Source organism: Sturnus vulgaris, chromosome 4, assembly GCF_052056855.1.
Source record: "Sturnus vulgaris isolate bStuVul1 chromosome 4, bStuVul1.hap1, whole genome shotgun sequence".
Taxonomy (NCBI): Eukaryota; Metazoa; Chordata; class Aves; order Passeriformes; family Sturnidae; genus Sturnus; species Sturnus vulgaris.
The window spans coordinates 25,382,029-25,396,264 of record NC_142246.1 but is presented as its reverse complement, the minus strand read 5'-3'; the positions used below and the strand labels follow the sequence as shown (position 1 = coordinate 25,396,264).

The window sequence follows — 14,236 nt, the reverse complement described above, 5'->3', positions numbered from 1 at the left end:
GGAAGTAAGAAAAGAAGTCAAATGGGACAGACACTGCACTGGATGAGTCTCTAAGTGGTCAGAGGACGTGATGCTTAGCAGTGTCTGAAAAGATACATACAACTTCACCAATGCATTTTTCTTAGCTTCTGCTGTCTGTTGAGGATCTGCAGTGCCTAGTAATCAGGGGTTTCAGGAATAGTTGATAATTGTATTATCAGCAAGGAAAATTTCCTTCCAAATAGTCTTTGTGCCATGCTGGAACAAAAGACATTGCAGAATGATGGAAAATTATTCTGCAAACCCGCTTATGTCTACAGTCTTCTCGTTCAAGGCAGTAAATGGGCAGTGGGGTTGTGGGGGAGTATAAATCCAGTCTCTTTGCAGCAATTCCTTAAGGAATAGTTCAACTTTGGTTTATGCTAGTCAGTCTGATGACCTGCTCTTTACAGAAAGGCACGTTCAGCAGAGCCAGCCAAAGGGATAACAACCCACAGAGACTGGCATTTACAAGACTAATTTTATTTATGTTGTAGACTTCAGCCTCTTGAGGTTCTTCAGGGAGAGGCTGTCCAGGTAATGGATGCCTTTACTCTTGTGTCCTGACACAACCAACTTTGATGTGATTGATCTTCCTGACAAAGTGGATAAACTATTAGTCATCCTTTGGAAAGACACTGTCTGGAATGAATAAACTTATCATCCAGTTTCACATTATCACAGGGAAGATTTTTTAGTCAACTTCAAATAAAGGGTCATTGACTTCATAACAGTTTCAGTCTTGCTATTAAATATTAATTTGGAATTTTGTTTTTGTTTCTATTTAAAAGGTATGAAATTTCTCCAGTAGATGATATCATAATATTAATGGAGTTAGGTGTAAAAAATATAAAAAATGCATGTTTAGGCTTTTGCAAGGGCTTGAATTTTTGTACTTTGTGCAGCTCAGTTGAATTCAGAAAATTGTTTTTCTCTATTCTTTTGTATTCCACTCATAGAACAGAAAATGTGATTTGCAAACTCTATAGAATACTGTGTTAAGTTTTAATTTTACAAAGTACTTAAAAAAATCAGACATCATTTCTGTGCATAATAAGTCTTCTACTGTCACTTAAAGGTTATAATAGTATCTTGATTCTTCAATAAAAGAAACAAGAACGTGGAGCTCTTGAATAATTAGCAATGGATTATTTTTTATTATAAAATACTCTTTATTTAGCCTTAGTCTTTAAGTTTATTATGTATTTTACATTTTTTTAAATGAAATGCCTATCCAACATCCAGTTCATCAGAAATGTTTAGAAATTTAAATGAAGCCATAAGTCTGTGGATATTGAGTAAAGTTTAATAAATTATATAGTTTGCTCTAGACTGTCCACCAGAAAGAAAATTTACATATAACTTGTCATTAAGAATCTCTTAACCATTTACAGCATATATTTAAAACATGTAGCTGTGTAGTAGGGAGGGAGGACTGCTATTGAAAACATAGGAGTTTCTGATGGTCACCACCATGATAAAACTGCATTTTTGTTTTTCAGGTCTTAGGAACAGATGAGGATAATATGGGGGATGGTTGCTCTCAGAAACTGGCTTCTGCCAAGTTCCTTCGACTTTCACTCCTGATACTGATTCCATGCATCTGTGCCCTTATCCTTTTGCTGGTGATCCTGCTTACCTTTGTAGGTGAGTACTTTTTAGTTAAGGAGACACTTTAAAAATTAAAGAGACTAAAACTAAGACCACATTCTCAAGTGCTAATATAACTGTGGACATTAGACATGTATCTTAGCACACCTACCTAAAAAACTAATCTGGCTAGTGACTGTTGCAGAGAAATAAAGCTGCTATTTGGATTTGTATCCTTAAAACATATTTAAAGTATTGATGAGGAAACCTTTTCTGATTTTCTCAAGGTAGATTTTTGAGGAATACATTATCTTGAACATGTAAATAGTTTCCAGCAGCCATTTTACAAGTACAAAAGTTACTTTTGTTACCATTTTAGATCACTGTCAGTGGAATGGAATATTTATCCGTTTATGTCACACATTCATATGAAAACCTGCTTCTTATTTTCAGGTGAAATTTAATTAATAAATAGCTACAACTCTTTCTGAACAGCATACAAAATATTACTGTTTAACTAAGGAAAATTGTGTTCATTTCTTCTACATACAAAATATGTATCAATGCAGAACCCTAAATGTTTTGTGGAAACTGGTTCAAGGTGTATTAGATTTCATAATGGCTTAGTCTGTTAAGTAATTTTGTGTGTATGTTTTTCATAATTAAAAAGTGCTAATTTATTATCATGAATTTTTAAAAAAGTCTTCCCTTTGTTACTTTTACAGGAGCTGACATATCATTAAATTGCTTCAAGTACAAAATAAAAAAACACAGTAATACTAGGTTAAAACATTATTTTTTCAGGAAAAAAAGTTTCTTAAAAATTGCTTTCAGTGCTAAGTGTTTTTGGGGTTTTTTCTTTTGTTAGTGAGAATATTTTCTAATTGAGCTTCCTTAGGTAGTTCAGAAGCACATCTGAAATAACAGGAGTAATGTATCCACTGTCCAGATAAACAGAATAAATCTATTTTCCTATTTTATTTCCAATTTCAATACACATCAAACAGTCAAACAGTTAGCAAGCATAGGAAGAAGCTGAACATGTCTCAAAAGCACTGTCAAAATCAGGGCAATTTAAATCTGTTTTCTCAATTCAGTCTGTAAAGGATATGCAACATGACGTTGTAGGCCTGTTCTTTTCATTTAGTTTAAATTAAGGAAGTAAAAAAACCCCCAAAGCTAGTGAATGTTATGATTGACAGGTAAGTCTTGGGTTGTAGCTCTGAACTAAGAATAGTCTGAAATGGATTAAGATCAAGTAAGTCTTGCAATTAGGAAATACGAAGTCATTACATTTTCTTTCCTTATGTTTAGCATTCCATTTTTGTCTTTCATATCCTCTGCCCTAGATTATCATTCTTTGCTGAGAAAGCAGATAAAAAACCAGGTGTATTTATATCAGCTCTACTCAATCTCTTTCTCAGGCATGTATCAAACTGTCATTAAAATGTATGAAATCATCTGGGAAATGGGGCCTGTTCTGATCCTACTTATGTAGCAAAAATCATGATTATCTCCTCTTAAGTCAATGTAATTACTGTAGGGTACAGAATAAGGCTTGATGTTATAATCGAAGTCTGAAATTGGTAAAGGTCCCTTCAGAAGCAGCTTTTGAATTAACATATTATAATTTACTATTCTTCTCAGCAGATTTCATTTTCTATGCATTGATAGCCTAGAAGGAAATGTATTTGATGACCAGAATTAGATGAACTAATGCTGTGGACATTTTAAGTGTGTGTAATAGAATATAGTCTGTTATAGTAACTAAAAATACACTATATCCAAAATAATATTTCATATTCATTTTAGGTTAAATAGTAACTGAATTCTAATATTGGTATGAAGTCTTACAGTGTAAGACAGAAGTTGATAGTATTGACTTGGCTAATAGAAATTATTTAATGGAAGGAAGGGAGGGAGGGAAAAGAAAGAAAGAAAAGAAAGAAAGAAAGAGAAAGGAAAAAGAGAGAAAGTCAGTCTATTACTGTAGCTTTATTGATGTGCAATTGTTTGGTATACTATGGGACCTTAATAGTATCAGTAATGTTCCTATTTCTCCAGAGTGCAGAGTCATGGGTACAGACCCTGCAGGAGAAATCTCAGTTCATATGTACTGGCCAGCTGTAGGAGTGAACCAGTGCTTTATTTCCCTTGCAACTGCCTCATCCATTACCCATACTTTGCTAGGCTGCTTTGCTCTGTTTCATTAGCCTTTTTTTTTTTTTTTTGGGGGGGGGGTGGTTTGAGCTTTCTTACTCTGTACAGCTAGAAATCTTCTACAGTCTACACTGCCAGAATCTCAATTTACTAGCTTGAACAGTGTGACTATTTCTTAGATCTCTTAACTGTCCATTTTTAAGTAAACTGTCTCTTTTTAAAAACCTGTGCTTAAAATGCAAAACATTAATTCCCCAAAGTGAACAGCAACTGGAAATGATCATTAAAACTGCTGGAAAGCATTGCTTTGAAATGAATGAGTCTGGTCCCAGTACCTCTTATTTTGTACTAAAGCACAAGGTACTAAAGCACAATGTACTAAGCCAGCATACAGTATGTTTCTGTCATCTGGACATGCCCAGCTGTATCTGTAGACAGAAATAGAAAATAGTTACATCTATTTCTCAACTAATTAACTATCTGGGTTATGATTTACCGTCTACAGCTCTGTATGAACTCAAGCCTGAAGAATAGTTGGATATAGTGTACCTGTATGCACGAATAAAGTGCATGTTCTGTATGTGCTGCGTGTCTGAAACACTGATAGCTAATAATTAATTTATCTTCACTGAAGAGATTAAGAAAGAACTGATTGTTTTAAAGCATCACTCTGTTTTCTTAGGCATCCTGAAATTTAAATATAGATGCTATAAAAACATATCCAGTAAGCTTAATTTAAGATATACAATCGTGTTTTTAGGGGAAGGGTGGGGGGAAGGTTGAAAATTAAAGCAAGTGGGAGCCCAGCACAGAGAGTAGAATAAAATGCCTAAATTCTCTATGCTGCATTGGTAAAAGAAGAGGATAGGAGGAAAATGTGAGGGAAGAAGGAGGGGACTCAGGAAGGTGACCTAAAACTCTTACCAACTGAGTGGAAACAGAGTTGTCATCTAGTGCTAGCAAGTGGGGAATGCCAGAGGCCTACACCTGCCTTCCTCAAGGGCAGATGTACCTGAGCCAGGCTGTTATTTCAGAGGGGAAAAATGTTTAAAGGAATTTTAATACTGCTCATTGTCAGTGGAGATGGTACAATTAGGAAGTCCTTTTGTGTCAAAGAGGTTCATTGTGTGGTCCCCCTGTTAAGAGGAGTTCTTTCCACTAGGAAACTGTAAAAATAGAACAAAAAATATTGTTGGAACGATGGGTGGAAGAAGCAAACAAGCATATAGGGATCTCAGTGAAAGAAGTAAATGACCTCATGGCAGTGATAGATATAGTTATTATTTGTTGTTCCAGAAAAAGAATGAAATAAGTCTGAATGAGAAGAGGATAGAATCCAATGGGTAGCCTCAGTATTTTGCTTCATAATATTTATTTGATCACCGTATTAAGCCAAAGGGGGTTTTCAAACATCTTTCAAGAGTTTATCTGTTTTGTAATGTATTGCCTCCTATTCTGCTGAGTGATATATAAATAGCTAATCATTTTAACATTAATTTAAAATCAGTATTAATAGCTCTTTGGGACCAACGTCTTCCAGCCTTTTTCTATTTTTATGCTGAGTGGAAGAGAAGAGATGAGTCTAGGGAGGACAAGAGAGAATATGAAAAAATACCTTAAGCTATTGAATTACGGAAAAATACAATGCACTTTCCAAAAAGTTTAAAAAGCTTATTTTAACTTTTTGAAAACTTAAAAAAAAACCAACTAGTTAAGTCTGAAACCTGAAGCAAAGTAGGTTTTTGAATTCTAGAGATTCAGGGCTTTGTTTGAACACAAATATCTGGCATCCAAATAAAGCCACGTTTAAGCGAGCACAGTTTCTGAGCACAACCACTCACTCTTCCTTAGATTTTAGCAAATCATATTAATACTAGTTCCTGTTTGTGAAAATGCACTTACCGTTTGGTTTGACCAGAGGACTCGAACAAAAAAAAAATGCTGCTTAAATAATTTGCAGGTGGGAGATTTTTAGTTGCTTCTGTAAAATATACACAGTGAATTCCTCCAAACCCCAGTGATATATGAACATCTGCTGGTGGAAAACCAGAAACCTTACCATTTATATATATAGAAAGTTCCCCTGGGTTTGTCCAGTAGAAGTTAGACATAAAGATTTACTTACAGTTAGTGACTGGAGCCAAAACAATCCAGCCTAGATAAATGAGGATGTGGTAAATCTCAAATGGTAACTGTTTCATTGAAACTCATTATATTTCAGAAATTTAACTAGTTTTGCTTGCTGTCTGGATATGCTATAGTTAAAGGTTATTTAGTAAAAAAGAAAATGCTGACATTGCCCCTTCTCAGCTATTCCAGTTCTCTTTTCTCCCTTACCTATAAAGCTTTCCAACCCAAAGTCACTTCAGTTGGATACTTCTGGCATTTTTAGTTACTTGTAGCTGTGATTAATAAACATTTCTGTCTGCCCAGTCCTTGAATTTCAGACCAGTTAACTGATTTATTCTAGCAGCAGAGTGCATGGAGAAGTGAGAAGAGGAATTCAGTAATGGGAATGGGCTCAGGATACCCTCTCGGGTTCTGTGTGGTGCCTGGAGTTGGCAGAGAGGTGGCTTTGTCTAGGGACAGAGCCTGGGGGTGAACAAGGCCTAACTGAGAGGTGATGGTGCAACCAGCCATTTTAGTAAATGCAGTAACCAAAATGAAAATTAAGTCTGGGAGAGATGGTGCTAGGTGTTTTGTGGACTTACAGTCCATGTGGACTCATGGAATCATAGAAAGATTATCTAATTCCAACCTCCCTGCCATTTGGGGTTCATCTGTACCAAACAGCTAATGAAGGATCAAATGAATATGAAGAAAAGTTTCTTAAAATTATCAGTTGTAAGGTACTTAGAAACATTTGGGAGACTTTACATTTTGAGGATTCCTTTAAAATTTATTTTATAATCAAGTCTAGATGAACTGTGTTTGTTATGATTGTTAAGCTCTTTTACATAACCCACTAGTGGCAAAAATTGCTTTTGCTATTTATCAAAAATTTCTTATATTTTAATACAGTGGTGCTTCTCTTATAGCATTAAATATGACTCTAATACATTTGGTTAAAGAATCTGAGATAGTATTTGTAGTTTTTATTATTGATAAATAAGTTATATGTTGTATACATGTTTAAGATGTCTTCTTTATTATTTGGATTAACAGGTTAAAGATCAGTTCTCTTACTTTATAGTTTAAATTCCTGATGCTTGTGGGATACATCTACTTACTGTTATGCAGCTGTTTTGATTTGTGAATTATAATTATTGGAATGAATATAATATGCAACTATTCAACAAATACAACTAAGCAAAGTCTGTTTTTATCTATAACATAATAAATGATAAAAAAATAAAGCCAGCAAGTGACTAAAATCTTAGACAATAACTGTATATTTAAAATCCAGTATCAGAGAAGGATGACAAAGAACTCAGGGGCCCATATTTAGCAGTGGTAGTTAAATTACATAATCTTATATAGAGAAAACCGTAACTCTTTCCATTTTACAAATTAATAGATATGAAATATATTAAAAATATATTGGTTTCCTTAAAGCTTCAAAATTGGGTTTCTGAAGATGGTGGTACTATGAAAACAAGAGATGATGCAATTTAAAAGGAGAAAAAAATAGCATTGTTCATCATGTTAACACAATGATTGAATGTATGGTGGAGCTCTTTGAAATTGCACTCTGTAGTTTTAAACATGTAAGTATTTGGTGACATACTATAAATATGATTATAATTTTCTAAGCTTACGGAAGCATTTGCTTCTCTATTTGTCCTACAGCAACCATGTTTTATGTGCTACTGTTATTTTGTTGCTAGATAGAACTCTTAAATTTAGTTGTCTTTAATTTTAATTTAGAAATTAAAATACTTTTAAAATCTGTGTCATTATATTTATTATTAACTTCCTAAAACAAATTGGCAACATTTATTCTTCCGTATGATGGTAATTTTGGTGTTTTTTTTCCTTTATTGCAGGAGTGTTAGAAAAAACATGCTTTTATTCAAATGGAAGTGAGGGCCTCACAGCTAATGGTGACTTTGAAACGTCTTATGACCTTTTGCCAAATACGGTTGAAAATAGTTCCAAGAGTGATTCCACAGTGGATCTCAGCACACAGCCCTCTTCCTGGACCACCATGCCTTTATCCCACATTGACCAAATGAGCAAGAACTCAAATACTTTCAGAGAGTCTTTCCAGGAAAATTCCTTTGGTCCCCCAACTCAAGCCACAGTGCTCCGTCGTCAGCCTGCCTCTGACGCTGCTTTGGCAGAGGGCTCTGAAGACAACACCCGGTGGTTTGCCACTGCAGAGGGGGCGACGTTGTGGTCTACAGATACTTCTTCTAACAACACAGAGAGGATGACCACTCTGCCAGTGTTAAGTCCTACCCATCCACCTGTGTCACAAAAAATGGATCAGAAGAAAAGTAAGTTTATATTTTATTTGGCTCCATAGTTCTGACCCAAAAACTACAGAGCATACTATTGTCATGCTCGCCAGTGTGTTTCTGTGAGGTCTAAGGAATGTGTTCCTTTTGATAATTTATTTTGTTGTGTACATTCCATGTTGCAATCAGCTGGTTTCTTATTGGAACATTTATTCAACCTGTTAAGGAAAATGCCGTAAATTCTCTCAGGATGAAAATTTACAATACATTCTTCAATTGGTGATAATCAGGCTTACCAAGGCTGGAAATGAGTTACTGCACTTATTAAGTCTGTAAATTGTATATTCTGTGTTTCTTTAAAACTATGTATGTGGCAAGTACATTTCTGATCTCGGGATGTAGCTGCAGTTACAAGCCTTTCTGTCTAAATGGATAAATTCTTCTCTAATTTGAAGCAGTTTTTCTGTTTAGCAATAAAGTTCCATTGGCATTTTTGAGTGAGAGTAACAAAAGTTAATTGGGATCAGGACTTTTTTTTTTCTGATTGACTATGAAGGTAGGTGCATTTTATTAATGTCATAGTGAATGCTATTGATTCATCATGTCAGTGTTAGTGAAGGATTCCCTGATACTGCTTTGCTAATAGCTGAAACACAAGGGTACCATATTGAAATTAATCCATTTCTCTGGAGCTGCTTATCCTTTCTTTTTTCTTAATCCCACCAGAGCACAAAGCAAAACTTATTCATAAGGTCACAGAGAAAATGTAATGTAAAATCACTGATTTATCAGTATTTTCTTCTCTTCCCTAGACTATAGTGATTTCATAGGCCATTTGAATGGTGCAGGCTTTTTGCAGGTTCTATTTGCTGAATTATTTTTCTTATGTAGATTTCTCTCTTTTTCTCCCCCTGTACCCCAAACTCAGAATAAATCAATATAAACGCACACTTGAATCCTATTAGTGGTTCATTCATTTACTTATTTTGGCAACTTGGCAAATTATCACTGTGCCAAGGAACAGCAAGAAAGTGTAACGTGCTACTCTACAAATATTTTCATCATCATATTTGAGATACCTGAAATTCCAGGGAATATAAATGAAACAGTGTAAAGCCGTTTGTCTTTACTTATCATGTTGGAATGAACTCTTTTGAGATGCATATAACGTGTATGTAATATGTAGATGCGTGTGTATGGCATGTGATATTTTTCCCTCCTACAGTTAATGCAGGACAGCACTACAGTGACTCAGGACAGCCTTAGGTCTGGATTTCTAATCTTTTTGGTATTATACAGAGAGACACTTCTAGCACTTTCCAAGTGTGTGTTCTATTCTGGTAAGCGTAGTTCATTCCAACAGCAGTATGACTGCGAGTATATTCGGTAGGCATGACTACTTGGAATTCTATTGTGGCATAGTATTTTCTGTGTAAAGAGAAAAGGACAAAAGGTTTTCAAAGAGAAATTTGAAACACCACAGTTTTCTTAAAAAAAACCAACCCACAACAACAAAAAAAATCCCATCCCAAACTGAGATACCTTGCCCAAAACCAAAACAAAAATATCTGGAGATAGTATGTTACTAATCAGTAACTTCCCAGTCTTTGACCACTTTCAAATGTTTTGTTTATCTGTATTCCCTGGGACATTGTCTTAATTCCGTGTGTAGGTTTAAAAAAAACAAACATATTTTAAGTATCCAGAAGAATTTGACCTCATAATAATCCCATGGCTCTCCAAGGCACTAAAAAGCAGGAGATTTCTAGCACTGTCTGCTACTCGCTTCCTTTCTTGTCCTGGCCTTTGCAAATGAACTCCTTATACTCATCTTTAGTCTGATCTATTTTTTTCCACTAAGCTTGCTTCATGGAGAGAACCCTAAGGTAACACAGAACATGGTCTGATGTTCACAGAAGTTCTTATGTATTCTGATGTGGAGGACAATGAGATGTAAGTGGGAGATGACATATAAACGAGCTTTGGAACAGTGGAAGTGGAATATTCTGTTGGAGTAAAAATTATTTTTTGGGACAAGTAAAACATAAAGACCACATTGGACTGGTGGTAGTAATCAAATTCTCTCTTGCTTAGTGTCTGAATCCAACTGTGAGCATTAGCATATGCCTGAAGAAGAATAAACTAGGGCTGGCATGCTGAGGCACTTGAATGCTGTGTGGTAGCAGATTCCAGTGAACTGCAATGAGTCCTGATAAGTGTTCATTCGTCCTCCCATGAATTAACGTAATCACTTTTGAACTCATGTAAAGCGGACGTTTGAGTTTTTTAAGCATATCTTGTAAGGAAATTAAGCTCTAAATGAAGTGTGAGGCTGATGTTCCGTCATCATCAATGCACACTAGCAGATCATCCCTCAGTACAAGTTTCGTCTGGTTCAAATGTGGGGAGGTGAAAACATTTCTGTTCATATAGTATGTGTAACTTGGACTTTATGCTGATTTTATACAGTACAATAAAAGATAAATGATATGTCATAGAGACTGCCAGTTCAAAGCCAACCAGACAAAATTCTGTGAACACATTTGGACTGGCATTCATGTGGCTGTTAAGTTTTTGGTCTGATACTAGTATCCCTAGTGCTGGATTTGCTTCACTGGTGGACCACATCTTCAACAAAAGACATTAATAAGATAAATTATAAATATCGTGACCATATGGTATTCAGTCAAGACTTTAACACAAGTAAGATGTTGCTGAGTTACTAACTGGAGGGGAATGAAATTTGGCACATATGACATCAATTATTTAAGAAGTCTTTGAGGCAGAAGGAAGTTCTTTGGCAGAAATTCTAGTGAAGAAGAAGAGATGAAGTAGTTTATTTCCATTTTACAACGGGAAGTAATGCCCCACAATTCTATTTGAAAGTTCTTTGAAGAAGACAGTGAAAAGTGAAATACTTGACTTTTCAAGATGGTATTAACAAGAATCTTCACCAGGAAGTCTTACAGATGTGCTTCTCACAGACTATGTGTTCGTTAAAAGACAGAAGGAAAAATAAGAATGAATGGCTGGGCTCCAGAGTGAAGAACACTGCTGATGGAGTCTTACAGACACACAGTGTTTTCTGATCAGGGAAAACAGAAAATAATCAAGTAATAACATTTCTGCTATATAGATTTAGCTGCCTAAAATGAATAGCTGGGAATCACATAAAGGTTTCATAGTGGAGAGAGTGACTGATAAAATGTTTAAATGACTGTGCCAACAGATGTGAAAGAATGCTGGAGAGTGGGAAACGATGTAAACTCTAACAAATACAACAATGCTGGACTTTCAGCTAGTGTTGCCACCAAAATACGGACCTGATGGTTTGCTGCATTCACCAGTCTGTCTCCATGAGAACCCTCATCATGAACAAAGAACAAAATGGAAAATCTTGCTACATCAATGTATAACTTCAGAAAGATTACAGCAGAATTGGAAAAGGCAACCAGACCAGTAGAGACATGGAAATGTGGCATGTGGCAATGTTAGATGTGGGGAGGCACTAAATAAAAGGAAAACAGCAGGCTTATGAGTAAGCTGTTGTGGTGGATATTCAGATTGTTACGAGTGTCGTGGTGAAATAGAAGTTACTCAGTGTTTTTCATTTTATAAGGAGTTGCTTTTTTTTTTTTTTTTGCCTATCAGGCAGTAACCTAAAAGAAAATAAGGGAGACCTCATGGAACTTACTGCCACAGGATGATGAAAAAACCAGAAAGTATGAAAATGCTTGTAGAACTTTGTGAGGAGTTGGTCTCTTGGGGCTTGTAGAAACAGTAGTCCACTGGCAACTTCTGACTTGTGAAGGTTCAAGACTTTTTGTTGCCAGAAGTTGTTGCAGTCCTAGGTGGTTGTTCCTTATATTTGCCCAATATTATTAGAATTTGTCTTGAATATATAATGCTGGCTCTTACCAAAGGTCAGCTTCTGAGTTAAATGTATCTTGTGTTACCTCTGTATTGGAAAGCAAGTGAAGGAATATGTTTTTGCTCTTGAGGGATTTAAGAGTGTGTGACTTCATATATAAATGTTTTCTGGAGATATGGGCCATAGTCCTGAGGACGGCTCACTGGAGAGTTTTCTGATAGCAAAACCATCAGGATGGGAGTCTTAGGTGAATCAACAGGTTCAGTAGTGTTCATTCATAGCATTTAGAAGTATATTTAATAATGCTCTGTTCATCTGTCAATCAATGCTTAACAAAAAAAGACCACATATTAAATAGTAACTATTGTAGAGAATAAAGCACGGTTTCCCAAGGAAATATTAATACAACTTATTGATACTTTTTTCTCTTTGAAATAAAAGCAGACTGCACTTAGGCAGTAAACTGGGAGACTTGATTCAAATGAAGCAGATTCCCTGTTTTGTAATACTGATGATCTGGGGAGACAGGAAGGAGAGTGAGGGCCGACGTTCTTCCTAGAAAAACATCCTGTAGATGAATGGAATATACACTGGGACAGGAACTATTGGTATCTGATTTTGTTTCTTGCACTCATTGGTGCATTTGCATATGTATATTTCATATCCCTTTTTTTTTTATGCCAAGTCTCCAATAGATCTCCCCTAGCAGACAGTCCGTAACGCCTCTGCCATTTCGCAAAAAGAGTTCCAATGGAGAACTACACCGGTGGTCAAATCCTAACGTGAAAAGTAACATGGCCAAGCTTGATCTTGAGGCATGCCCGTCCGTGCGTGGATCCCCGCGGCCCCGTACGCTGTGAGGGGCTGGGAGGGCCGGCCGCGTTCCTCGGCACGGCAGGGCACTCTCGGCACGGCCCGGTACCGTCGGCACGGCCCGGTACCGTCGGCACGGCCCGGTACCGTCGGCACGGCCCGGTACCGTCGGCACGGCCCGGCAGCCGCAGCGCCGCTGCTGCCCCCGCGCCGCCGCCAGAGGGCGCCGCGAACGTAGGTCCCGCGCCCCGCGCGGCCGGAGCGGCACAGGAATGTGGGCTGGAACGGGGCTGGAGTGGGGCGGGAGTGGGGCTGGAGTGGGGCCTGGAACGGGGCTGGAGTGGGGCCTGGAACGGGGCTGGAGTGGGGCGGGAGTGGGGCAGAAGTGAGGCCTGGAACAGGAGCGGGGCAGCGGGCGCTCCCGGGGAGCGAAACACGGTCACTTGCGCAAGTGTAGAGGAAGGTGAACACTCCCTGAGCCCTAAACGATTGCTTTAAAGAACGAAGTGGGAAAGTGTTCTCGTAAAAGCGAGTCACTGTATCAGTTTCAAAAAGCACAGGGTTTTTGTTTGCTTGCTTGCATCTTTTATTCTCCCTAAGTGCAGAGGAACTTTGGGTCTTTTCACCTTTCGAACACAGTGGCTTAAGTTTGTTAGCAATCCTCCACTCAGCCTAGATGTTACCCTAATTCTTTTATCACTTAACGATATACAATTTATACATTAAATAAATCTCTTTGTTGCTACCCAGCATTTCCTACTATGTATTTGGGGTTCTGCCACTGCTAGAATTCTACTACACAGAATTTTGTGTTCTGCCACTACTACTACAGAGAGGGTCTGACTCACCTTTCTGTTTGCTAGCAAAGAGCAATATGAAAACCAGCGTGGGGATAGCTGGACACAATATATCGCAAGTGGTGCAGAAACAAGAAATTCCATGTCTCTTCCTTGTGCTGCTGCTCATACTAAAGATATTTTTTTCTGCTGAAGCTAAGGTATCTGGTAACTGCATCCCAAATCAGTCCATAAGCTTGAGTCTCCCTAATCCAAAGTATATCCAGCAGTGATCTAATAAATAATTTTGTCTTTTAGCTCAATTTGTGTTTTATATACAAGTTGGAGTAGACTCAGTTATGTATGAGTAATAGCAGCACTGGACCCATGCTAATTTTTTAGGGTATTCTTGTCGTCAAAAATAAAAAAGAATTCAAGATGTTCTCTTGAAGGGAAAATGGTTTTGGTTTTTCAGATTGGCATAGAAGAATATAAGCAGTGTCCTAATTATCAGGTGAGGAATTTAACCACTCAATTGTATCTTTGCCATGCAAATGCAAGCATGAATAGAATAATATGGTAACTATTAATTTTGTTGGTGCTTGGGT

General features: G+C 37.0%; 1 protein-coding gene across 2 annotated transcripts in view; it reads left to right on the top strand.

The window, feature by feature from the left end:
- The window catches only part of CORIN (corin, serine peptidase), a 117,550-nt gene that overhangs the window by 14,109 nt on the left and 89,205 nt on the right, over positions 1-14,236 (top strand). For both annotated transcript variants that reach the window (XM_088163327.1, XM_014887969.2), the window contains exons 2-3: positions 1,521-1,665; positions 7,755-8,207. In XM_088163327.1, the coding sequence (XP_088019453.1) occupies positions 1,521-1,665; positions 7,755-8,207 (598 nt within the window). The remainder of the gene's footprint in view (positions 1-1,520; positions 1,666-7,754; positions 8,208-14,236) is intronic.